Genomic DNA, 27,571 nt, shown 5'->3' on the forward strand with positions numbered 1-27,571 from the left:
CAGGCAGCGAGAGAGGGAGGGGAAGCAGGCTGAGCAGAGAGCTCAATCCCAGGACCCTGAGACTATGACCTGAGCGGGAGGCAGAGGCTTAACCCACTGAGCCACTCAGGCCCCCAAGGGCTATTAATAATTGTCCTGGGATAATGAGCACGAATTAGGACTTTTCTGGAGATACTAGGCAAACCAGGAGATATGGTCATCATATTTTATTTTATTTATTTATTTATTTTTGATCATCATATTTTAAAAAGGAAAAGAGGAATACTTTGCCTCACCCTTCATTCCCAGTGTCTTTCCAAAGGTACTGACCCTCTACTTTGTAGCTCTGGGATTTACCTTCACATTTCTAAAGCATGTTTATACTATTTCATGATTTTTTATACGTACTTTCCTTATTCATGCGTGTTGTTACTTCCCTAATCATCTCCATCCCATAGCATGTTTGTAGCAAAATTGTTGATTCAGTACCTTATATTTACATTATTATAACTAGTAAATATTCACCCACGTTTCACCCAGACACCCTGTTTCTTGAACAGTAATTGTTTCCTAACAGAAAATTTTCATTTGTTTTGTATCATGGTCTCTGCCACATACGCCAGATAGTATCCATAGGAGTCTCCCCCAACCACCCTCCAAACTTTGCTTTCATTATTCAGTCCTGCTGCTGTCTGGATCCTGTGCTTCCTACATACTTTTGGAACTATTTCCTGGGTTCTGTGTCTGAACTTCCCTTTCGTAACTGTTTCCTGGGTTCCATATCTGTTTCTTTCATTCTTTATACTCTCAGTTTCGTAGGACATACTCTTCATTTATCTTCCTTTGATATTTGTCTTGTTTTTTCATCTTTTTAAAAGGTCTTACATGTCTGAAAATGTGTCCTATTCTCCACCTCACATTTAATTGTTAGATTGGAATTCAAGGGTAAACATTTTTCTCAGTACTATAGGCATTGCTTCATTGTCTTTAGAGTTTTTACAGTTGTCATTAAGAAGCTAGGGCAAGATCTTTTCATTTTTGGTGTTCTAAAATTTCAAGATGTTAAATTGTGCTTAGTGTTGGTCTTTTTTTTTTTCTTTGATCCTGCTGGGTTCTCTAGAGCCCTTTCAATGTGGAGATTTGTATCCTTTAGTTCTGGAAAGGTTCTTTTATTTCTTTAGTAGTTTTCTTTCCATTTTCTTTCTTCTCTATTAACCATTGCTAAAGTAAGATGATAATTCCCCTGGTTAACTCTCCTATTTTAAAGTTGTATTTTCTACTTCTGAGAGGTTTCCTCAGTTTATTCCCAATAATTACGTTGAATCTCATTGTATCACAGTTTTTAAAAAGAGTATCGCATTTTCAGTGTCCACAAGCTCTTTATTATACTCCAGTTGTTTTCTTAAGCACCCTTTTATTTTATGAATGAATGTCTATTGATCTCTGAGCATAGTAGTTAGCTAATTTCCCCAAATTTTCTTTATGTTCCTTTTTTTCTTTTTTTAAATCCCGGTCTTTCATATCAGAGGATTTAATTGGATACTTAGTAATCCTTAATGTTTATCTGTTTGAAGGAAATGCTAAAAAAAACTGATTAGAAAACTCTTGGAGACTAGTGGACTTTGCTGTGGGGGAGGATGTTCCTGTGGCAGTCTAGCTTGGTGATTGGGAGCAGTCCAAATACTAGTGTCCAGAACTCTTTGTCCATGTTTTTGTTTGGTGATCCAAGAGTAAAATCCCTTAATTTTATGGCTACATTGTAGAAATAGAGCTGGGAAAAAGTTCTCAGGTCTCAACATTGAACATACAGATTTTATTTTTCACACTTAGCCCTGCAGATTGGATTATATACTTGGGTGGGATGGATTACATCTGAAATCCTTATTCTGGAGAGAATAAATACTTTTGGAAGATTGAAGCTAGGGGAAGAATTCAGGGATTTACTGTTCGAACTACATATTTGATTTCAACTCACTTTTAACGCCATGCATCTTCTCTTTTATGGTGATATCTGGTACCTTCAGGTCATGCTGCTTTTTTGTGTGCTAAGGCCAAATGCTTTCTTCTGGTTTCTACCTCTAAGGGCCTAGGGTGTAGTTTTATCTTCTCTGTTTAATTATTGTGCCTTTGCTCTTCCTTTGGATTTTCCAAATACACATAGAAATCTCTTGCCTCCTGTGGCCCCCTTTGGATTCATTATCTATCGTTTTATCAGTGGTTTGGAAAGGGACAAAACAGGTACATAAGGATAATCTCTCATGTTTTGTTTTGTTTTTTTAAGATTTTATTTATTTATTTGGCAGACAGAGATCACAAGTAGGCAGAGAGGCTGGCAGAGAGTGAGGAGGAAGCGGGCTCCCTGCTGAGCAGAGAGCCCGATGCGATGCGGGGCTCCATCCCAGGACCCTAGGATCATGACCTGAGAATCTCAGCAGGCTCCATGCTCAGTGCAGGGCCTGATGCAGGGCTCCATCTCACAATCTGAGTTCATGACCTGAGCATAAATCAAGACGCAGATGCCAAACTGACTGAGCCACTGAGGTGTCGCTAAATTTGAATGTTTTAATAAAGCATGTATGCCTTATCCAAGTGGCATATCAGATAAGTGCATCTGTTTGTAGTTACTTTAATGTCGTCCACTACCAGAACAAGAAGGGAATTTTTGACGCTTCTTGAAAGTGGGTAGGGAGAAGTTTAAGAGATTATAGTGATTTAAAGTTTTTTTATTTATAAAAGTAATGTCTTGATAGCAGTACTGTTTGTAATAGCCTAAAATTGGAAACAGTTTAGTGTCCATCTGCAATACAGTGGACAAATAATTTATGTGTATTGATAACAATGAAATACTATATAAACCAGAGTGACTACAGCTACATGCCACAATACAAATGAATCTCCCAAATACAGCATTGAGCAAATAAAACCAGACATAAGAGAGTACATGTTATATCATTCCTTTCATATACACACAGGTGTCCACCCCTATCCAAAAGTAGAGTATTTCTTTGAAACCTTTTGTAGGCTAGAATGGTGTAAAGTGAAGAAGCAGTTACTAGTTTATATGGGAAAACTTTTGAGTTTTCCCAGACCCAAAAAATACCCTCTCTCAGACTTTTCTGTTACTGTACACCACATCTTGCTAATGGATACACAATACTCATTGAGATAAAGCATAGAAGCTTGCAGACAGTTTAAAGTTATGGCGGCTTGATGCTGAGGTGAGGAGTGTAGTTCCTGGGGAAGGAGGTTGGTGGTGTTGGCACTTGCTACTCAGGGTATACACTGCCTCAGTGCTGCAAAACAAATGTTGAATGCTGTTTTTTCACTTTCCGTTCCCTTTTTATAAAAGCAAAAATTCTCTTTGGATTTCTTTTGGTTAGCGAAAGCAGGTACTATATATAGGTCTTTCATAAAAGTGACAGGGCATAATGTGGACTTTTGAAAAGTGGGAGGTACCTGTATATTTAAAAGATTACACATAGCTTTGTGACTCTTGGTCTAGGTTGAGGAATGTTTACTAAAGAAAACTTAGAAATTTTCACTTTTGAGAAAGGGAGATAAAACAAATTATAGCATAGGGGCGCCTGGGTGGCTCAGTGGATTAAGCCGCTGCCTTCGGCTCAGGTCATGATCTCAGGGTCCTGGGATCGAGCCCCGCATCGGGCTCTCTGCTCCACAGGGAGTCTGCTTCCTCCTCTCTCTCTGCCTGCCTCTCTGCCTACTTGTGATCTCTCTCTCTGTCAAATAAATAAATAAAATCTTTAAAAAAAAAAAAAACAAATTATAGCATAAGTTAGAGTGTCTTAAAGTATGTACAGAATAGAAGCACACAAAGAAAAATGATTAGTGTTTTCATACCATGACTAGGAATTGAATGGGGAATGTACAGAGTTTCCATGTATGTACAAAGTCTGTGAAAGTGTATTGTGATAAGGGGAGTGCGAATAGTATAGCTAATGCTCATAGTATGAATATTAAGCACTAATAATAGATAAGGATAGCAAGACAGTCACAACAAATTTGTGTTGGATTCTGTAGAGACAAAATTGAGTGAGGAAAAGAGCCCAGGCTTTGGAAACAGCCTCAGTTCCTCATCCCTCTTTTATCAGTTTGCTTCATTTTATGGGCAGTGGGAAGCCTTTGATGGACTTTAGACTTCTGCCTTAGAGAAGACAGGGTGTTGATAGTCTCATAATTCACCATGTCTGATATAGTTAATTTGCATGGTTAATTCTTGATTCGAGCTAATGATTAAGGAGGATTAAGAATCTAAGGTTTGCATGTTTTCCCAAAGGCAATTAATCAAAATTTGCATTTCACAGGAAACCTCGAGAATGGATTCTAAACCATCAAGGATTCCAAGAAGAATTTCTGTCCAACCCCCCACCTCTTTAAGTGCTAGGATGATGTCTGGAAGCAGAGGGAATAATTTAAATGATACCTATCACTCAAGAGACTCTTCATTTAGACTGGATTCTGAATATCAGGTAACATTTTAATTTGGAATATATGTACACAGTTTCTTTGAAAATACCTGGGGCCACATGGTTTTTAGATTTTAGGAAAGTAATGAGTATAATTAATAAGATGCTCAGATGGATCTGAGGCATCCTATAATAAAATACATTAATATTTCCACAGGAAAATGATTATTCACACCAAGTAGCAAAAACTCAATGTTTTTAGTCTTTGTGGATTTCAAAATTATGAAGGAGGCATTGTGGTCTTAATGTAAATCATTATGCTGTATTTCAAAGACTTGGAAACCCATTTACTTAAAAACATAAGTATCAGTTTAAGTATAAATTTGACTACATTAAACAATGTGGATGATTTGGTCAAAGGATAGAAAGTACATCCTTTCTTAACATTGTACATATTCATCTGACTTCTCTGTGTGTACAAAGCAGCAGTGGAGTAATGATTGTTGAGGGGTTTTTTTAGTATGGCTTCCAAATACTTTGCTTTTACTGGCAGGTGATTATTAAATTGACAGACTGTCTTTTGTGAAGATGTATTACTAACAATCTTTTAGACATATTTTGGGGCTTTATTTTCATGGTTAATATAATGAGTTTGCAGATTCATAATCTACATAAGCTACTCTTATATATTAGTTTTCCTTTGGATTGATAGCACTTGGGGTTTTGAAATGGTTTATTAGTGTTATAAACATAACAGTTGTAGTAAAAAAAAAACAGTATAAATCTCAGAAGCATGATTTCTAGGTTTAATGCAATTCCTACTGTTCATCTTTCAAATTTCAGGTTATTGCATTACTGACTAAAAAGCTAATTAAATCATACGTGATGTGGACAAGTCTGATGTTAAGTAACTTGAATCTAAGAGAATCCTTTAGTGAGAATTTTCATTTAAGTATTTATAAATGTATATAACATGACAGTCATTTAAAATGTTTCTATGCAGTAATAAGCATATTACAGAATATTCAGAGGAAAAAATTCTCTAAAATGCATATATTACATCCTCATTTTCTATGAACTACTACTGAGTCATTTTTTTTTTAATTTGTAATTTTTTATTAACATATAATGTATTATTAGCCCCAGGGGTACAGGTCTGTGAATCATCAGGTTTACACACTTCACAGCACTCACCATAGCACATACCTTCCCCAGTTTACTGAGTCATTTTAAATGTTTTGATAATGTATTTTTTTTTTAATTCTGTTGATAGACACTTGCCAGAGGTACAGAATCACGAAGCTATATCCAGTAGAAAAGTTCTGGGTTACATGATTATGACTTATTAAGAGCACAGATTGGTTTTTCCCCCTATATTGTCTCCATAAAAAATTTATCTGCAGATCTTTTTCTAATTTTTTTCACAGAGCTTTTTAGTGAGGAGCAGACTCTGAAACCAGACTATACTGCCTGGATTGGAGTTCTGTCCACTACTTACTGTGTGAATGTGGGCAAGTTTCTTTATTACGTCTTTCTTATTTTCTGTGTTCGTCAGGTTGTTAGTGTTAGATGAATTATTACACTGAATGAGAATAGTGCCTGTCACATGAAAAACACTATATAAATGTTAGCTGCTACGTTTGTTTTTTTTATAGTTAATTATATTAGCAGCTAAGTCTTAGCTGTATTTAGAAGATTTATTGACATTCACTTTAAAAGACAAGTATTTTCAAGACTATTCCTTCCAGCTTTTTCTTAAAGTCCTAGATTACTTTAAAAGTCTCGGTTTTCATTGTGAAAGTTAAACAAGTGCAAACCTAAAAAACCACTTAATGTCTTTTACTGATTCTTAATAAGATAAATCAGCATTGGAGTTTTTCTTAATGTTTTTCAGTTGCTTTAAATGACATCCAGGTTTTTTTTTTAGTGGATTATAGGAACATTTCCAATCTTAAATCAGTTACTTCTAGCCTGCTTTGCTCTTTAGTTTTGATTTAAAAACAGACTTCTGTGTTCTTGCACAAATTATTTTATATCTGTGTTTCTTCTGTAAAATGGTGGTAACAGCTTTTCACGTGGTTTTATTAAGATTTACTGAAAGAACGAACACATTAAAGCACCTAAAACAACTCTGCCTGGAACTTAGTAAGATGTGTCTGTTTATAATGATGATGATTGTGATTGCTATTGTTATCATTATTTCCCGGCTTTATATTGGCTTAAATAGGTATCTTTAAGGTATAGTGTAGTATGTTGTCAGAATATTAAAATTACATATTATGTATTTAGTTTTATATAATATTCTTAATACTAAACAAAATGTATGTTTAATGAATGAGAACTTTAAATATCAGAGGGAATGTTTAAAAAAAAAATCACTGTTTTCTCACAGCTGTTTGCAATATAACACTCCCCTTCTCTCTGAAGCTTCAGAAATGAGGGTCAAGACTAGGCATGCTCAATTTCAGTTATGTTAAGGATTAAATAATAGGGAAATACTTTATATAGTGCTTAATATTTTATGGAACATTTTTTGCTTTTAATTTTAGTTAAATAGGATAATATTTGTGTCATTTTGAGGATAGGATCTGAAATCTGGGAGAAGTGGTTTCCTTCAATAATATGATTAGTATATAAGTACCTGAGTTTAAAGAATCTAAGACTTACGGATAGCATTGTTTCTTTGGGAAAATACAGATTCTAAGTTCTGAACAATTGATTTTCTGAAGATCTTTTGGTTCTTAGCCATTTGTAAGCTGGGCTGTCTCTGTTATTAATCTTGCTGGTATTTCTGTTGCTTCATCTTGGAAGTTTTCGTTAAAATTTGAATGGTTGAATACTATGGTCATCTTATCTCTTTGTTAGCAGTAAGTAGAATTTTAAATATTTTTTAAAAGGGAATTTAATTCCTTTAATTCATATTGTTAAAAGTAAAAATTTGGGAGCATTCTGTGAATATGTAATTGTTTATGTTTCATGTATATTTCTATAACTCAATTAAGAGCTGCTAATCCCATTATACTTTTCCTTTCTTGCTTTGAGATTAATCACTTTTAATAAGAAATAATGAGAAGCTTTTCATTTATGTGTTTTCTAGTTGGTAAATCAACTTTCAGAGCTCAGTACCATTTGCATATTTTACATACTATATTATGTCAAAAATTAAAAGAACCAATAGTCATCAACATGTTTATCTACTACGAGGTTAGCTTCCAAGGAACTAAATACATAATGCATACATAAAAATAATGCATGCATACATAAAAATAAAATTAGACAAGAAAATTAGAATAGTTTTAAAATGGTATCAAGAAAAATACAGATGAAGTACTGAGTGGGTCAAATTTATAATACTGATAAGCATTTATAAGCCCTGCAGTGTTTTAGAGTTAACTTGGGACTTTTGTTTTGGGTATCAGGAACGTCCCAGAGAAATAGAACCAGATTTATAAGGTGTTTTGTTCATAAGAAAAACCCAGTTTCTCCAAGAAAGCAGTGCTTGACAGTTTGGTCTGAAAGGGGACAGTGAATGATACAGTGAACATTATCTTCAGTGTAGTATTAAAATTATTAATATATTGCTAGTTTACTCAACTTGTTTCTTGGTAAATCTCAGTGTAAGCAAAGGACATGATGCCAAAGTGTACAGCTCAGTGAAAAACAGTTGTCAAGGAACAGTAGAGTGATCTGAACACCAATTTTCTGGTAGTCTTCATTTATGTATTGGGGAGTTTTGAGTAATAAATGGACTCCAAATCCTCCTCTCTTGTGTATGTTAAGGTTTCTTACCTGGATTTGGGCATGAGTGAATTCATAAATCTTAAAATCCACTAATGCCTTTTTCTTTTTTTTAAATGAGAATTAAAAAGAGTACTCATTCTGAAGAGAAAGTAGAAAATAGGACTTCACATTAGTGTGGCAGTGGATGCTCTAGCATGTGAATATTTAGAAGAGGTCAAAGTTCCATGGTGTTGCCTGTGGCTAAGATAATTTTGGTCTGGAAAATTTTTGAAGCTGGGATTAGCAGTCATCACAATCATGGTATTGACTCATTGAAATGAGCCAAAGAATAGCATTTCATTCTGGATTTGCTTCTGTTACTGTGTATTAAATGATTTCCAAATGATTAAGCATTGTCCAGTGGATAGCATTGGTTGTATTTGCAGTAATTGTTAAGGTGCTTTTTTTAAGAATAGCTTTATTGAGTTATAGGTCACATACCATATGACTCACCCATTTAAAGTATACAGTTTGGTGGTTTTCAGTACATTCACAGAGTTGTGCAAATCACTACAACAGTCAATTTTAGAACCTTTTTATCACCTCAAGAAAAAACTCCAGAATCTTTAGCTATCACTGCACTGCCCCTCCCTCTCAGCACTAAACAGCTAGTAGTCTACTTTTTTGTCTCCGTAGAATTCCCTGTGTTGGACTTTCATTTACATTAGTAGAAACATACACTGCAGTCTTTTGTATTAGCTTTTCACTTAACATGCTTTCAAGGTTCATCTGTGTTACAGCATATATTAGTACTTTATTCCTTTCTATGGGTGAACATAGTCCATTGAATTGGGTATACCTTTTTTTATGGATGCATAATCCATTCTTTGGATATATCACATTTTGTTTATCCATTCATCCACTGATAAGACATTTGTGTTTCCATCCTTTGGCTATTATGACTAATGGTGCTGTAAATACTTTCATGCTGTTTTTATATGCAGTCTTACATTTTCAGTTACCTCAGGTTTATACATAAAAGAATTGTTCAGTCATATCGTATAGCTTTGTGTTCAGTTAATTGAGGAGCTGCCAGACTATTTTCCAAAACTAGCTGGACCATTTTATATTCCTACCAGCAGTTCTGTGAGGGGGTTCTGATCTTGCCACATCCTCGCTTACATTTATCTTTACATTTTGATTCTATCTATCCTGCCATGGGTGTGAATGTCTCATTGCAGCTTTGATTTAGATTTCCTTGATAACTCATGATTTTGAGCATCTTTTCATGTGCTAATTAGCTGAAATGTCTCTTCAGATCCTTTGCGTATCTTTAAATTGGGCTATTTGTTGCTTTATCATTGAGTTGTAAAAAATTTTAAATTCCACTTTTTCATTACTGGTATATGGGAAAGTGATTGCCTTTTTTTTTTTTTTTTTTTTTAATATATTAACCTTGTGTCCTACAACATTACTCTGATCCTTTATTGGTTCTACGATGGATTTTTTTGTTGTTGTTATTGTTGATTCTGTGAGATTTTCTACATAGAGGGGGTCCTCTGCAAATAAAGATAGTTTTATGTCTTCCTTCCCAGTCTGTGTACACTTTATTTCCTTTTCTTGCCTTATGCATTACTTAGAACTTCCAGTGCAGTGTTATAAAGGAGTGGTATAAAGAAGAACCAGGTAAGCCCAAAGTTAGTAGAATAATGGAAATTAAAAAGATCAGAAAGTAAATAGAGACTTAAAGACAATAGAAAAGATAGGTGAAACTAAGAGCTGTTTTTGTTTTGTTTTGTTTTGTTTTGTTTTAAAGCTAAACAAAGTAGACTAACCTTTAGCTGGGTTCCCTAAGAGAAGAGGAAGATTCAAAATCAGAAATGAAATAAATGATACCATAAAAATACAAAGGATCCTAAGGGACTGCTATGAACAATTATATTCCAAAAACTGGACAACCTATAGCAATAAATTCCTGGTAATACACAACCCACTAAACCTGAATCATGAAGAAATAGAAAATCTGAACATACCACTAATGAGTAGGGAGATTAAATCAGTAGTAGATAATAATAATTTATTACTATTTAGCCTGTAACCCATGATATCATGATCTGAGCTGAAGCCAAGAGTCAGATGCTCAACTGACTGAGCCACCCTGGTGCCCCTTTTGGTTTTTTGTTTTTTGTTTTTTGTTTTTTTTTTTTTAAAGAATCTATTTTTTTTTTTTTTTTTTTAGGATTTTTATTTATTTATTTGACAGACAGAGAGAGATCACAAGTAGGCAGAGAGGCAGGCAGAGAGAGGAGGAAGCAGGCTCCCTGCCGAGCAGAGAGCCCGATGTGGGGCTCGATACCAGGACCCTGGGATCATGACCTGAGCTGAAGGCAGAGGCTTTAACCCACTGAGCCACCCAGGCGCCCCCCGTTTTGGGTTTTTAATGGAAGCTTCATTACATAGTCAAATTGACTAAGTCATTGGCCATTGGCTTCAGCCCTTCCCTTTCTGTTCCCTGGAGGTTGAGGAGTGAGGTAGGACTGAAATCTTTCTTTCCCTAAAAAAAGAAAAGAAAAATTCTTAGTTTATTTAATTGTTAAAATAATTTAGAATGGTAAAAAGTAAATGATTCAGACCAAAGATACTTGAACAGTGAACCAAATTGATAGAAGCCAAAAAGATTTTGGTTTTGAACTTAAGCCAGCAGAAATACTGGTCAGAACCTTTATTTTTCTTTTCCATATATTGATATTAACAAGCATTTTGTTTCTGGGATGACATATAGACTGCATTTTAGAATTGTGAGTCATGAAAATTGTTTCCTGAACAGTGAGTATATCTTTTTATCATCAATAGCCAATGCCTGAAAACTGGATTGACTTTAGACCTTTTGTTCATTTCTCACTGTGTCTCTAAATTTGATGAGTTTTTTTCTTACAGTTATTCTCTTCCCATTCCTTGTGTCACAAGGACTTATTTCCTGCTATTTCAGTGACTTCATGGTTGATCTGCTTTCTGTTCATTTCATTTTTTTCATCTCCCACAGTGCTCTAAGGATCTTTATAAGAAGTAGTTGATCTGATGGTATTTCCTCATTCAGTTTTTCCCAAAGTTATATTTACACAGTTTGTCTGGTCCATGCAAAACAAGAAAAATTAGGAAAAGATTTTGTACAAGTGAAGTTTATTCACTTAAAAATCTCTTTTTTATTTTGTTAAGTCCATCATGTTTTGGGAGCATATAAAGTGCCCCTCTTAAAAACTGGGGATGGGATTAGATGGCATTGCTAATTTTGATTAACTTGTCAAAAGTGGCAATTCTTGGGGTGCTTTGGTGGCTCAGTGGGTTAAATCCTCTGCCTTAGGCTCAGGTCATGATCCCAGAGTCCTGGGATCAAGCCCGCATTGGGCTCTCTGCTCAGCGGTGAGACTGCGCCTCCCCCTCTCTCTGCCTACATAAGATTTCTGTCTGTCAAATAAATAAATAAATAAATCTTTTAAAAAAATAGTGGCAATTCTTTCTAAATTATACATTAAAACAGTTTTTATTTTGGTCTCCAAACTTCGGAGGTCTTAGAATCACTGGCCTATAGCATATGGTACCTAATCCCTATGGCACATGTGATGGTTGGTTTTGAAATACTTAATGAATTTCATCTCTTATGCTACTCCAGTTGATTGAGGCTCTGTGAGGACTTGATGTAGTAGGCTTATGTGATCAAGGTTGTACTAAGCTGAAGATACATTCCGTTAGCAAAATACCCTCTGTGCAAGGGATGAATGAAATCCTGATCTGGTCCACTCCTCATTCAGCTTTGCAGCTTCTGCTTTTCCATGTGTGCAGGGTTCATTCTGTAGAGTTACCATGAACTAATGTAGTTCCCTGAAAGCATGCTGTATGCTTCTTGTAATTGAAGCATAAAAGGAAAAGACACTTTCAGCAATTATGGTTGAAATACTGTGTTTTTCTTACTTAAACCTACATTTTTAAGGTAATGAACTAATCCTTACCCTTTTTATGCCTTATATTGAATAAATTGCTTAACCAATTAAAGAAATTAGGGGGAAGTAAAATAGTTTGTACATTCTGAGTGATTTTTGTGTTATGGATCGTTTGTGTTATATACTTAAATGTTAAAGGATAAAAACTTGAGCTAAGAGTTTTAATGTGTACTGTGTTTAATATGTACTCATTTATCTGTTTCTTGCTTCACTGATGAAAAACTTTCAGGTCAGAATTTTTTTTTAAATACCATTTATTAGTGATGTATGAAGCGGGGAGCGTACTTCTCCTTCTGCCTGCTGCTCCCGCATTTGCTCAGTCTCTTTCTCTCTCTGACAAATAAAAAAATAAAATCTTTAAAAAAGAAAACAGAAAAATCTTGTTTTTATAGTAGTTTTCCTAATAAGTTTATATAATAGTATTCTTTTGGTGTTCTGCTCACTTTTAGGACTAGGAAACTAGTTCCACAGGAGTTGGAAATAATAAACCAAGATAACAAGATGATTATAAGATTTTTGCTCTTCAGTTTTTCCTGACCAACTGTTTATATGTACAGTTACATGGAAGAATTAATCTAAATCAGATTGATTACCCAGCAAAGTCCAATTACAGTATAAAGTAAAGGGACACATTAGAAAGGAACAAAGACTACAAAAAACCTACATGGTAGAAAAATTTGTGCTTATGAGGAATGAATGAAATTGGGGATTAAATTTAATAGACCGAAAGCAAGCATTCTGTTCTTCCATCAAAACACTTTTTTTTTTTTAACTTACAGTCTACATCAGCATCAGCGTCTGCATCACCATTTCAGTCTACATGGTATAGTGAATCTGAGATAACTCAGGGAGCACGATCAAGATCACAAAACCAGCAACGGGATCATGATTCAAAAAGACCTAAACTTTCCTGCACAAACTGTACATCTACCTCAGTTGGAAGAAATATTGGACATGGTTTAAATGCAGTGTCAGGTAAAAATTAAATCTGTTTAAGAGTCACTATATATGCATTTTGGACTAAAGCCCTTTTTCCAAGACATAGTGGTATTAAACAAGTAGAACACGTGTAAGACAGTGGGTCAGATGTAGTCGAGTTTCTCAGGTCTTACCCTAAGTGCTACAACTGAAATAAACTCTTTCATTCTGGGTTTTTATTCTAAATTTGATGCAAATATCCTACAAAACAGGATTAGCATATTTTGGTTAATGAGAATAGCTGATATGTCTGGTAATCAAATTGGTAAAAGTGACCTGTATTCTGCTGGTTATTATGAGAAGTCAGTTTTTTAATTGTTATACTGGGAAAGCCAATTTTACTGATATATATTAATATTTCCTGACCTAAGCTTATTTTTTATAAATGTTGTGGTCTATACTTATTTTCAAAAACAGAAAATTTTTGAACAAAAATAGTTGGTATTCTAGTAGGAGTTCTATATAAGGATTCTGAAAGAATTCTAGCCATCTAAGTAGCTATGTGGCTATAAATCAGTTAACCATTCTAGAATTTAGATATCTTATCAATAAAGCTCCATATATGGTATTTTGTACTCACAGACACACATTTGTTGCACAAATTGAAAAGCATTTTCTTTTCCGTAAGAGGTCAGGAGGCTCCCTCCTCACTTAAACTCCTCTTCAAATGAAACACTAGGGAATGCCTGAAATAGTTTTAAGGTGAGACAGAATTTGTGATGACACTGTTGGAAGATAAAATTCTTGAAATGCTTATGTATTATCAATCGAATTAGTCCAAGGATTCCTTTCTATTTTGATAGGTAGGACCTGCTTGGGAAAGACACTGCCCATCTGAAGAATCTTAGTAGTGTGATGGGTAAAAGTAGACTGTCCTTAACACTGTAGAGGAACACCGTTGTGTACAGATATTTTTGCTCCCTTCTACTCTGTGAAGCATAGCATTAAATACTTTGGGCCATTTCCCTTAATGAGGAGGAATCAATAAGGCTATTGGGACTAGGAAAGGAAGAACCAAAATTTTCAGGGTAAATAGGGGGAAAGTTTTGAGACTTACCTTTAATTTATTTTGTTAGATATGATTTCATTTAAAAATTTACATTGTGATTGCAACAATAATTCTTAGAATAAGAGTGAATCAAGTGTGATGTCAGTGGTAATATTTCTGATAAAATATTGTCAGTGTCTGTAATAAAACATTTTCCATTTTGAGATGGCTTGATTTGGATTTTGGTTGTTTTCTCCAAGATCACTTTCATTGACTTCAGGAAATTCTGCATCTTTGGCAAGCTTCGCATTTTTGTTCTGTAATCATTTTACATTATGCTTACATTGTGTGGTCAGATGTTCTAGAAAGTAACTGAGACATTGGCATCACAGATGGTGTTAGGTTTTAGTGTTAGAGAAGAATGTGAGTAGGAAATAATATATGAGTGATGAGTTCATTGATGAATAATTTTATGTTTTGCTGAATTTTCCTTCTGATTGCAACTATGTTACCTTGAAGAGTCCTATAATGGATCAAAATAACCTCCCTGTGTAGTACTGAAGATTTGTCATCAGAAACCTTGAAAGCTTTCTCTGAATTAAAATGTCTTCAATTATTTTAAGATTCTTCATGGAGACATAATCAGGTTCCCAGATCTTCATCAATGGTACTTGGATCATTTGGAACCGACTTAATGAGAGAGAGAAGAGATTTAGAGAGAAGAGCAGATTCTTCCATTAGTAATCTTATGGATTATAGTCACCGAAGTGGTGATTTCACAGCTTCGTCCTGTAAGTATAAATCGTATTGTTATGTATAACTTGTCTAATAATGTTATATTTCTCTCTTTGTGTAAGTCATTAAAATCATAGTACAGATAAGTACATGAAGTGCATCTTATGAAGAATTCAAAATAGCTTAGTATGTATTCTAGTACCTTATTTGTTATATTTAAAAAATAAAAAGTTAGGGGCGCCTGGGTGGCTCAGTGTGTTAAGCCTCTGCCTTCGGCTTACGTCATGATCCCAGGGTCCTGGGATTGAGCCCCACATCAGGCTCTCTGCTCAGCAGGGAGCCTGCTTCCCTGCCCCCTACTTGCCTCTCTGCCTACTTGTGATCTCTGTCTGTCAAATAAATAAATTCTTTAAAATTAAAAAAAATAAATAAAAAGTTTAAAACAGATGTAAATTTGTATCTAGGTTCTGTCTCCCTGTAATTTTCTTACTTGTGCTTTTCCTTTTAAGAATTCATATATTCTAAAGTGAACTAAATAATTTTTATACGCCAATATCATTTGCCTTGTAGAGTTGACCCTTGAACAGTGCAGGGGTGAGGGAACTGACCCCTATTTCCACCCCTCCTCCCGTACTGTTACTTGAAAAATCTGTGCATAACTTTTGAATCCCTTAAAACTTTAGTACTCAAACCATACTGCTGACTGGAAGCCTTAACCAAAAACATGAGCAGTTGACACATTTTTTTTTTTAGTGTTATATGTATTATGTAATGCAGTCTTACAATAAAACTAGAAAAAGTGTTAAGAAAATCATAAGGAAGAGACAATACATACATAATACCTACTGTGTTTACTGAAAAAAATCCACATGTAAGTGGACCTGTACAGATCAAACCCATGTTGTCCAGGGGTTAACTATGTAGTGTAATAACTACTTATAGTTAAATTCTGACCTAATTAAAGCTTGAAATCAACATTTTTTTTTAAATCAACATTTTAAGGCATAATGTAGAATTACTTTTGTTTAATGTGAATGTGCCTTTTTCATTCAGTTGCAGTAAAGACCCACACTAGTTCTGTGTACATTAAGCTTTTCAAAATTAAATACCATAAAACAAAATACTAAGAAAACAAAGTGCTTATTGAAGTTGACAAATCTAGCAGGCAAAAGTAGAGTTTGATTTACATAGAAGAAAATACATTTGTTCTTAAAAGGTGTAGGTTTTATTAAATAAGCTTATTGTGGCAAGCCTTTGCTTAAGACTAGTGAAAACATCTTTATTTGCTTGGGTTCAGATAGAGGAGCTGTAGTATATAGTATCAATACCATCTATGCTTAGATGTCTACAAGTATAGGATAGAATAGATTTAGCCACTAACAGTTTATTCCTTCATGAGGCTCCATGTGCTAGTGCAGCAGCATCTCACTCTTAAGCTAAGTTTATGCATAAGTATTCTTTATAAAGGGATGCAAAAGTATTTCTCATCCCATTTCAAGATTTGAACCACCAGTGGCATACTTGTCAAAACTGCAGCTACCAGGATCCTATTCTAACTTAGAGCTCCCAGCAAGTATTAAGAAGTAGAGGTATATCTGATGAGTAACCAGAGATAACATCCACTGCTCTTACTTTGAAAGAAAAAAGATTGGAGAAAGTTTAGCTGGTAGCAAGGTTTGCCATAAAATTATAAGGATGATAATATTTGTGTGAAATAAGTTTTATGCTTATTGCAGAGTAAGAATTATTTCCAAAAACATTCTCCCTAGGATTATTTTGCCTTTATTTGTTAGAATCATTTATGGTGAATTATTTGTCCCATTTAAAATTCCTTGTCCATTTAGATATTATTTTACCATATCAATATCTGATTAACAAATTGTGACTGTTATACCTTCAACAAGTTAGTAGATTTAGATGTTTGTTTCATAAGCTGTGACACATTTCTTTCTTTTTAGTTTGCAGTGTTGACTTAGCAGCAATACTGTATTTTATCAGAGGTATAGAAAGAAATATATGTTTTTTCCTATAATAGTTAAGGTGTGTATTTATAATATAATATAGCAGTATTTGGTTTGAATCCAGTGTTTCAGTTTGTAGTAATTAATGAATGCAAATTTAATAATACTCCAATTTTATTTCATGTAATTGGTATCTTTCTTTTCTTTCAAAAAAATAGATGTTCAAGACAGAGTTCCTTCTTCATATTCACAGGGAGCAAGACCAAAAGATCACTCCGTGAGCACTTTACAGTTGAATACATCATCTACAAACCACCAAATGCCTTCTGAACATCAGACCATACCATGTTCTAGGGACTCTAGCAGAAATTCTCTAAGATCAAATTTTTCTCCAAGAGAATTGGAATCTCCCCAAAGCAGTACACAACCTGGATTTTCTTATATTTCAAATAGAGATGAAACCTCAACTGTAAGCAGTTCAGATAGGGTTGGTTCATCTCAAAGATCATTTCAAGAATCTTCTGACAATGAAGGTAGACGTTCAACCAGGAGATTGCTGTCGCGTATAGCTTCTAGTATGTCATCTACCTTTTTTTCACGAAGATCTAACCAGGATTCATTGAATACAAGATCGTTGAGTTCTGAAAATTCCTATGTGTCTCCAAGAATCTTGACAGCTTCACAGTCTCGTAGCAATGCAGCAGCATCTTCTGATGTCCCCGATAATAGGGCATCTGAAGCTTCTCAGGGATTTCGATTTCTTAGGCGAAGATGGGGTTTGTCCTCTCTTAGCCAAAGTCATAGCTCTGAGCCAGATTCAGAAAATTTTAACCAAGAACATGAAGGTAGAAACACAGGACCATGGTTATCTTCCTCACTTAGAAATAGATGCACACCTTTGTTCTCTAGAAGGAGACGAGAGGGACGAGATGAATCTTCAAGGATACCTACCTCTGATATACCACCTAGATCTCATCATATGTTTAGAAGAGAATCAAATGAAGTGGTTCACCTTGAAGCACAGAGTGATCCTGTTGGGGCTACTGCCAGCAGATCACAGGCATCTACGGCTTCGAGTAATGCTGCTACTGGTGGCTCCACATCAGATTCAGCCCACAGTGGAAGAAATACAGGAATAACAGGGATCCTTCCTGGTTCCTTATTTCGATTTGCAGTCCCCCCAGCACTTGGAAATAATTTAACCGACAATGTCATGATCACTGTAGATATTATTCCTTCAGGTTGGAGTTCATCTGATGGAAAAAGTGATAAAACTAAAAGTGCACCTTCAAGAGACCCAGAAAGACTGCAGAAAATAAAAGAGAGGTAAATTTGAATACCTGTCATAAGTTGATAAAGCAAAGAGCAGATTAGAGGAAGGAGTCCTTTTCTAAAATGGCTTCTCATAACATTGGTATCTAAGATTTCTTCTCCTTAAAATTCATATCCACTGAGATGTTAGGTTCTCAAATGGATGAGAATTAATAGTGAAGGTAGACACTGGGAGTATAGATTGCATCAAGAAATTGTCTAAATATTATTTTTAACCAGCTTTTGATAAAGATGCACAAAAGACAAAACTCTTAATCTCTTACCCTCTTTCTTGATAGACCACTGCTAGGTGGGATTGGTAAAGGGGCCTCAGTGGTCATGGATTATCAAAACAATATGTCTAGCCTTTAGTAAGATTTATTTACCATTTATTTGTATTATCTCAGACTCTCTTTTTTGGAATGAGGTAAAAATCATTTTACACAAATTATTTTATTTTTGAAGTCCGGGTATATACTGAATTTTATTTTTGAAGTCCAGGTATATACTGAATATTCTTTGTATATTATGAATATTTGATGGAAATACTAGTTTAAATTCAGGACTTAGAATCTTCTTATGCAAATATCTTTGTGGTGTTGAAGATTGCTTAAAAATCTCTGGTAAGAGGGTAAAGATGAAAAATCATAAATTTTAGTCCCAACTTGATTATTTTGTCACGTTATGTACTTAGTTTTTCAATCTGTTCAGATAATTTTTATAAAAAAAATTTTCCTGATAAAAACAGGTTAGGATTAGTACATGTAAAACATACTTATAAGAAGAAGAATCTTAGATAACGTGAAGGCTGTGTGGTATTCTGCGTTTTTGTTTTTTCTTGTTCATAAAGGCCTAATGTAATGGCATTGTTGGGAATCATAGTTGTTACTCTCATTTTAGATTTTTTTTTTAAAGAACAAATACATTCAAATCTAAACCTCTGGGGATGAGGGGAGCCTAAGATGTTGGACATTAGGCCACTATATTCCCTTTCTTCTTTATGTAGGACAGATTGTACCATGGGACTATTCTCTCTTCCTGCACTTAAAGTTTGTAGTTTTTCCTTGGAGAGTGATTCACTCACTGCCCTGATAGTGTTAGCTTTAATGTCATTGTAGCAACTTCCTCTCATTACAAGCTGTCTGCTGAGGAATTCAGTAACCAGTGGTATAAACGGAGAGCAAAGCGTTAGTTTAGTAATTTCCAGAGAGAAATTAAGCCAGCACCACTCTGTCTGATTAGATAGTTTATAAAGCAGCATTTGTTGGTTATTTTGTCATAGAAACTGTGTGTATTCCTTTATTATATATTTTGCTCATACCTGAAGATTTTAAGACACTCCACAGGTAAATGAATAAGAATCTAAAAAATTGAACCCCCCCCCCCAAGTAAAAAAAAAAAAAAAATTGAAACTGTAAGCCAAAGAAGGTTAAATCTGAAGGTAAAACATAAATATTTATGGTTGAGGTAGTATCTCTGGTTTAGTCAGAGCATGATAGTCACCTAATTGTTGTACATCTAATCCTCTTACCGCACATCTTTTTCTAAATTCATTAGGAACCTGTATAATCCACTTGTATTTCAGTAGCAGTTTAAGCATTCAGTTGTGAGTACTCTTTCATGCCAGCAATAGACGAAGGTAATGGGGATTTTAACAAAAAATTATATATATATAGAGAGAGATATATACACACACACACACACACACACACACACACACACACACACATAGCTATCATCTTGCATTTAAATTAAGCAGTACATGTTGGCCTATTAAATAGAGAACATAGGTTAATGGAAAGGCTTCACACTTTAAAAGCCTGCCCTATAAAAATCAGGATGATTGAATAACATTGCTATGGGTGGGGGAAATGGAGAATTTAAAAACCTGGTTTTGTTTTTTTTTTACTGTGATTAAACTGTTTTATCAATTTAAATACATGTGGTTCTGATAGCACCTAAATGAAAAAAACAAGTCATTATTTATTGACTTTTTTGGGGAGGTGGGGGAGAAAGTGTTAAGTATGTGAGTAAGTATATTCCTTTATACTGTTGGAATCAAAGTTAGTCTGTGATACTATAGAAATTAAAATCTCTTAGGTATGTTTGTAAAGTGATCATGGAAAATAAGAAACTTTTAAGTGTGATAACAAAGAGAAAATTACTTAAAGCATTTGAAGATAATAGGATATACCCTGTTCTGTTTATCTTTAAAATATAATTTTCATTCTTACTGAACTTTTTTTTTTTTTTATGGTGGTTGCTGTTTTTTAAGGTTTTTGCTTTTTCCTACTCAGAACATCAGTGGAAATAACAAAGATGACGTTTGAGATAGGTATGTTTGGAAATGACCAACCAGGATGAGTTATCATAGCCCTGTTTATGAAATGTTCCTTCTTTTCTAGCCTCCTTTTAGAGGATTCTGAAGAAGAAGAAGGTGACTTATGTAGAATTTGTCAGATGGCAGCTGCATCATCATCTAACTTGTTGATAGAGCCATGCAAGTGCACAGGAAGTTTGCAGTATGTCCACCAAGAGTGTATGAAAAAGTGGTTACAGGCCAAAATTAACTCTGGTGAGATTTATCTTTTTATGTATTTTGTTTTCACAGTTTTTCTAAGAGATGTACATACAAATGTATTTTAGTTAGCAAATCTGATTATAATTTATTGTCAGAGTTACACTCTTTTGAAAAGAATGTTAATTTTTTGAAGCAAAAGCATTAGCACTCATTAGTCTTGCTTTGTAAATTTTTCATAGTGTTTCTTGTATTTTATTAACCCAACAAACTACTTTTTCATAGATGTTTGGTAACTATAATTGATTATCACAGTTGATCCTTATGTCATGTAAGATCTTTCTGAAGAAGTCATGCTTACTGTTTACCAGCTATGTGGCCTTGAGAAATACTTGTTACTAATGCTGTTGTGGAGTAGTAATAAGGTTACTGTAGGGATTCATTGTTAATTGAGTACCCATTAGGGAGCCAGGAACGGTTCTAGATGTGGGATCTAGAATGGTAAACAGGACAGACAAGGCACTTGTTTTTGTGGTGGTATGGTATGGGGTGTTAAAGACATGCCTTGTTGAGGTGAGAACATTTAAACTGAACAAAGAGGAGCTAGCTATTCCAAAATGAGGGCAAGAGCATTCCAACTGAGGAAACTTCTGGTGTGAAAACTTTCAGGTGGTAGGTAATATGACAGGTGTGTTTGAGAAACTGAATGAAATGCAGTGTGGCAGGAGTATAATTAGTGGACAAGGAGAGGGGTGATAGTTGAGATTAGCAGAGGTTATGTCATTTAAGACTTTTAAAACTAATGTCTGAAATTTAGATTTTTGTCTAAGTGTGATGGAAAGCCACTGAAAGGCAGGGGAGTGAAATGATTATATTTTGGCAGTTTTGTGGAGAATGGATTTTAGGGGGACGAGAATAGAGGCAGGGAGTCCATCCAGGAATCTGTCTTAGAAGAGATGGCGATGGTAGTGGTGGAAATGGTTGGATTCTGGTGTGTTTGGGAGGTAGATTCTGTATAACTTGCCAATAGATTGGATGTGGTGAAGGAGAAAGAACAGTTTGAGAAGTTTATATTTTTGTGTCGAACAACTGAGTGCATGGTGGGGCCATTTACTGAACTTAAAGGAGTAGGAGTGGAATAAGTGTGGGGCAGGAAATAAAGAATTCTGTTTTAGACGTAAACTGCTTATTAGAAAACCATCTAAAAATGTGATCTAGGCAGTTAGCTGCACAAACCTGGTGTTTCAGGAAATCATTAGTGCTAAAAGTTACGTTTTGGGGAATTAGAGCACGTAAGTAATAATTTTAAGCTATGGGATTAAGTAAAGTCCCTAGAGCAAGAACAGGTATCAAAGGAATAAGGCCAGGACAGAGGCCTGGGGCACCCACGTATTTAGTGGGAGCAGAGGAGATCTGAGAAGCAGCCTCAGTCTGGTAGGAAGAAAACTAAGAAAATGCAGTGTTGTGTAAGCCAGAAGAAAGTGTTCTGAAGAGGGTATGATCAAACATACCAAGTATCACAAAAAGATTCGAACAAAGAAATGGCAGTTGGTAGCATGAATGTCCTTGGTGGTTTCAGTTTTTGTGGAGTGATAGAATCATGAGCATGATTAATAGAAAACAAGGTAAGACTGAGAACAGCCACATAGATCCCTCTTCCAGTAAGCTTTATTGTTAAGGAGACTGGTGATAAGGTGGAGGAATTAGGGAGTAAAATGGGGTCATAGGATGTGTTTTTGTTTCAGTTTCAAGTGGGAGATTTTAGGGCATGTTTTATTTTAATGAAAGATACAATGGAAGGAAAAAAAAATTAGCCTTTAATAGGAAAAAAAATTACTTTGTATCTACAAGGCTGGTGTAGATAATGAATGTTGATCAGTTTGTCGCTTTGATGAGAGGATGCTTGCTTGAATTCCTGTATAATTGCTTCTCTTTTCTTAATAAAAGGAGGTAAGGTCTTTAGCTGATCAGGGGACAGGTTAAGAGATTTTGATGTGTAGGGAAAATAATACTTAAAGACATTTTTAGGGTTCTGGAAATACTAGTGTCCATAAAAATCTGTGGCTATGAATATGATTTAAAAGTGAGATGTACATTTTTTAGAAGCAGTTTTCAGATAGTTGGATATGGACAGGGATTTGGGGTCGCTGGTTTTGGGACCTTTGCTAGGCAAATATGATGAAGGGAGTTAAGGATATTCGTAAGAACATAGTTGTGATGGCCATGGAAATTAAAATCATGGGGGAGTAAGGACATCAGAAAGTGGTGTAGGGTTAAAAGTCTTTGAGTCTCATTGACATTGAAGACAATTGCCAGAGTGGGTAAACTGGACTGATGAGAAATTTTAGGTACACTGGCGAAAATGCCTAAAATACAGATTTAGGGGTAGTGCAGTAAACTATGACGACAAAGTCAAGGATATGACCATAGTGGGTGGCAGGGTGGGGAAGGGTGATACTCAGAAGCATGGATATTGAGGAAGTTTGTATGGATATTGAAATAGCCAAGAAGTAAGTTGATAAAGATGGAAAGCCAGGTGCTAAAGTTATTAATGAAAGAGGAAGGACTTAGAGTTTCAAAATAGCAATAAGTAAGGGGTTATTTATTTCTACTTCTTGGTCCTGAAGTACAAAGGGTTGTGGGAAAAAAAGTATGTAACAATCTAGAAGGGCACTGTGATTTAGGCGTGAAGTTGAAGAGATTAATCAAAAAAGAGACTGGTAATGAGATAAGTTTAGACCATGAGTACCAGAGAACATAGTGAAAATAACTAGTAGAGTGAGTAGGGTGGGAAATTCGATCAGATTAATAAATGGACACAGTATGAGATTGATAGTCTTACAGTTTGTGACTTAGGAAAATAATTTGTGAGGTATGATGGCATTAATACTAATTTTAATAATCTTTTGAAAGAGTTGGGTAACCTGTTCAAGCTAGAGATTATGAGGCTCCTGGGAAAATTTTGTTTGTGTGTAGCTAGGTAGCCAAGGCCTCCATGGGGTAGAGGGTTTATGTTTTGTTTTAAGGTAGTCTGACGTCTGATTGGTAGCAGCCTTTTCTTAGCTGTATGCTGTTACAAGAGCCTCTTGGCTTGTTATCACTGCCCTAGGGCCTTATTAAGATGAAATGAGTGTTTGTCATGGAAGCATTGGTTCTTGAGAGTCAGTGCCCAGGAATGTTAGCCATTACCAGAATGAAAAACAGTGTGATTCACCTTCTGATAATATTTGCAGTTAGATTGTTAGTGTTGTATAGGCAGAAAAACAGATAGTACAGTGTTAAGAACATTGGTATTTTGGAATTAGACGAGATTGGCACAATGGCTCTAACACTTACCTGGAGGATCTCGAATAAGTGTTTTAACATTGGTTCTGAACTCTGGCTGCTGGTCACAATTACCCAGTAGAGTTTTTAGATAACAAAAATGCCTAGATCTAGTTTTAGACACTCTTAAGTAGTTCTGGGATTGGGCCTCAGTTCCATTATGAGTAGAACTAGTAGTATTTACCATACAGGGTTCTTGTGAAGGTCAATGAGATGATGTTTATAGTTTATCACAGTACTGGGCATGTGGTAAATACTCAATTTGATGGGTTTTATCAGGTTATAATAGGTACTTTATAAGATATGGTCAAATGAATGTAAAGATCTCAAGATCTTTTACTGACTGAATTTAGTTCAGTCAGTGGTACAATATTAATTTTTTTATTAAAATATTCCAGATGGCATTTTAATTTCAAAATCTTTAAGTATGTTAGACTCCTAAAATAGCAGCAGCAGTCACAACTAGTTTTTATTCGTTCCTTGAAATACTGTGAATATCTGTAGTTTGTGAATATTATGAAATACTGTGAATATTATGTAGTTTGACTACAGGACATTTTGAGACAACATATTACCTCACAATAGCACTCACTTTCTGTTAGGTATTTTCAAAAGAAAATGCATATAAATTACCATTGCTTTCTTGGACTTCATGCCAAATTTACTGTTTTAAGAGGTTTCAGAGCTCCTTGAAGACAACAGGGTTGTTACCTTTTCCTTCTTAATCTTGGCACATAAAGTCAACAAATGTTAGTTGAATTGAATCTAAACCTCTACCCTGTTAATCACATGACTTCTTAAACTTTTAGGACATCTTTTTCAGTTTAAAGCTCTATCTAAAAATAAAAATGGTGGGGTAGAGGTGTGGAAATGGCTATGTTTAATTAGACTATCACCTATTAGACCCAGAAGCTGAGGAGTAACCAATAACTGAATGCATATGGGATAGAAGGAGCTTTTTTTTTTTTTCATTTTAATTTTGATTATATATATATATATAATTTTCCTTTTGACCATTAAGTGTACAGCTCAGTAGCGTTGAATACATTCAGAATGCTGTGTGACCATCACCACTACCCACTTGAAAAATTTTATCATCCCAAACAAAAACTGTATCCATTAAGTGGCAAGTTCTACCTCTCCTGTCTCCCCAGTCCCTGGTAACTTACTCCTTTTTTCTCTGAATTTGCCTGCTCTACATAATTCATATAAATAGAATCATATTATAATATGTGTCCTTTTTGTATCTGCTTTATTTTACTTAGCAAGTTTTCAAGGTTCATCGGTGTTGTAGCATGTATCAGAACTTCATTCCTTTTATGGCTGAAAGGACAGAAGTGGATTCCTTTTTTCCCTTCATAGGGAGGGTGCATTTCTTAGAGCTCAAAAGGTCTGTGTTGTCATATCAAAGATAATGGCCTGGGTATAGGTAACTCATTGTTTCGATACTGTATTACTTAAAATTGTTTTCATGGCATCCTGTCAAGGTACTTGAGGAAGCGGGAAGTACAGATGACATTCCATTGTCAGCTTCCCACCATCAGGGGTGGGGATGTATGTGCATTTCTGGGAGGCAAAAAACAATAGATACCTAAATAATGGGCTGGGCCTAAATACCGTAGATTAGGACCGGACAAGCACATCAGTGTTACCAGAGTAGTCTTACTTCCTTTCTATGTATTGATTATATATATAGATACATAGAATATATATCTTAATATGTAGAATGTATATATATTTTGATTATATATTGATATATAGAGTACATACTTATATTCTAAGCTTTAAACTTTACAAGGAGGGCTGCCTGGGTTGCTCAGTTGGTTAAGCAGCTGCTTTTGGCTCAGGTCATGATCTCAGTGTCCTGGGATCAATCCCCACATTGGTCTCACTGCTCCATGGGGAGTCTGCTTTTCCCTCTGCCTCTTTTCTACCTCCCACCCGGCTCAGGCTCGCTCTCTCTCAAATAAAATCTTTTTCAAAAAGAACTTTACAAGAAAAGATGTTTGTGGAATCATAGCAGAACTAAGCTTTACTTTTGATTTTACCAGGTTCTTCATTAGAGGCTGTAACCACCTGTGAACTCTGTAAAGAGAAGTTGCAGCTTAACCTGGAGGATTTTGATATTCATGAACTACATAGAGCTCATGCAAATGAACAAGTTAGTATATTTTGCCTAATTTGGTAAGTGTCTATTCTATGCTTAAAGGACAACTCTTGAAGAAAAGATTAAATCATGGTCAGAAAACCGACATTGAAATAATAATAGTAATGGTTTTAATATAATTCTCTTTATTACATTAGGTATTACATGATTTTATAATTTTGTATTATTTTTCCCCTAACTTTTTAAAGTGAAAAGCAAATAACCAAGTCACAGATTCTGGGTTTAAAGTAAAATTCATCATATGTCTTTTAAATAAACCTGAAAATAATAAAAGCTTAGGAAATTAGTACGAAAGTAGTAATACCAACCTTCTCTCCCCATAGCTGTCTCAGTTGTGAATGCCTCTTGAGTACTGGAAAATAGTTAAAACACCAGTCCCCACATCTGCATCCTAGTTCTGTATTTTTTATCTTAGGAATAATTTTTTTATGAACCTGTCTGATGCCCCTTGTTCTTACTCCTGTCTGGTTCCCTCTACCCTTCCTATTCCCCGCTCCCCCTGCCCTCTTCCCACTCCTACCTTTATGTTGAACGAGTTATCTTACATGAAATCATTTATTCCAAGTTCACATTGTTTCTCTTTCCTTCAGTATTGTATTGCTACAGTCATGCTGTTAATTACATAATGAATAATGTTGGGATTTCTCTGATCATATTAAGATTTTATTTCAAATATTTTCCTCTCATTTCTCAGAATTTTTTGGTATGTATTGATTACTCCTCCCCACCCCCACCCCCCATTGATTTGATCAGTCTTTTTTCTTGAAGCTTAGAGCTCAGTTTTCCCCCCTTTTAAAGGAAAATTCAGGGGAAGAGGGGAAGATGTTGGAAGAGATTACAAAGGAGGCTCTAGGGCCATATTATCCAAGTGTGCTTAGCATATTTTTGATAAAAAAGAGATATGATGATGAGAGAAGAGAATGCATGAATGCTTGAAAAAGCACTTTTTAAATGAAGGAGTAATGAACACCTTCCCTCCCCCCCTTTTTTTTAATTGAAGTTTATATAACGTAACCATTTTAAGGTAAACAGTGTATTGGTACTAGTACATTTGCAGTGCTGTGCAACCATCACCTCCACCTAGTTCCAGGACATTTTCATCTCTAAAAGAAAATCCTATACGCATTAAGCAGTTGCTCCTTCCCCTTTCTCCCATCCCCTGGCAACCACCAATCTGTGTTCTGTCTCTATGGATTATCTGTTTTGGACATTTCATATAAATGGAAACATGCAATATATGATCTTTTGTGGGCATGCTTCACTTTTAAAATGTGGGAATATGGATACCCTTTGAAAATCTGGATAAACCAGAAACACACCTTACAAAATATACATATACACAAAATCTGTATATAATTTTAGGGATTCCCAGATCTCTTGAAGCTAATTGCTTACATCCAGGTTAAGAGTCACTGATTTAATGAATGAAACATTAGGCAGTTGCTGTAGTACAGATATAACTCTGATG

The 27,571-nt window shown here is 35.1% G+C and overlaps 1 protein-coding gene across 6 annotated transcripts in view; it reads left to right on the plus strand.

Moving 5' to 3' along the window:
- MARCHF7 (membrane associated ring-CH-type finger 7) overlaps positions 1-27,571 on the plus strand; it is a 48,877-nt gene that overhangs the window by 13,994 nt on the left and 7,312 nt on the right. For 4 of the 6 annotated variants that reach the window (XR_006820270.1, XM_046018805.1, XM_046018806.1 and 1 more), the window contains exons 2-7: positions 4,302-4,466; positions 12,901-13,096; positions 14,711-14,878; positions 17,002-18,109; positions 20,500-20,669; positions 25,988-26,097. Coding sequence is in view for 3 of the 6 variants with exons in the window: in XM_046018805.1 (XP_045874761.1) it covers positions 4,314-4,466; positions 12,901-13,096; positions 14,711-14,878; positions 17,002-18,109; positions 20,500-20,669; positions 25,988-26,097 (1,905 nt within the window). In the remaining 3 variants the exon portion in view is untranslated. Of the gene's footprint in view, positions 1-4,301; positions 4,467-12,900; positions 13,097-14,710; positions 14,879-17,001; positions 18,110-20,499; positions 20,670-25,987; positions 26,121-27,571 lie in introns of all 6 variants that reach the window. The other 2 variants (XR_006820272.1, XR_006820271.1) reach the window with 1 other exon arrangement.

This window comes from Meles meles, chromosome 9, assembly GCF_922984935.1.
Source record: "Meles meles chromosome 9, mMelMel3.1 paternal haplotype, whole genome shotgun sequence".
Classification (NCBI taxonomy): Eukaryota; Metazoa; Chordata; class Mammalia; order Carnivora; family Mustelidae; genus Meles; species Meles meles.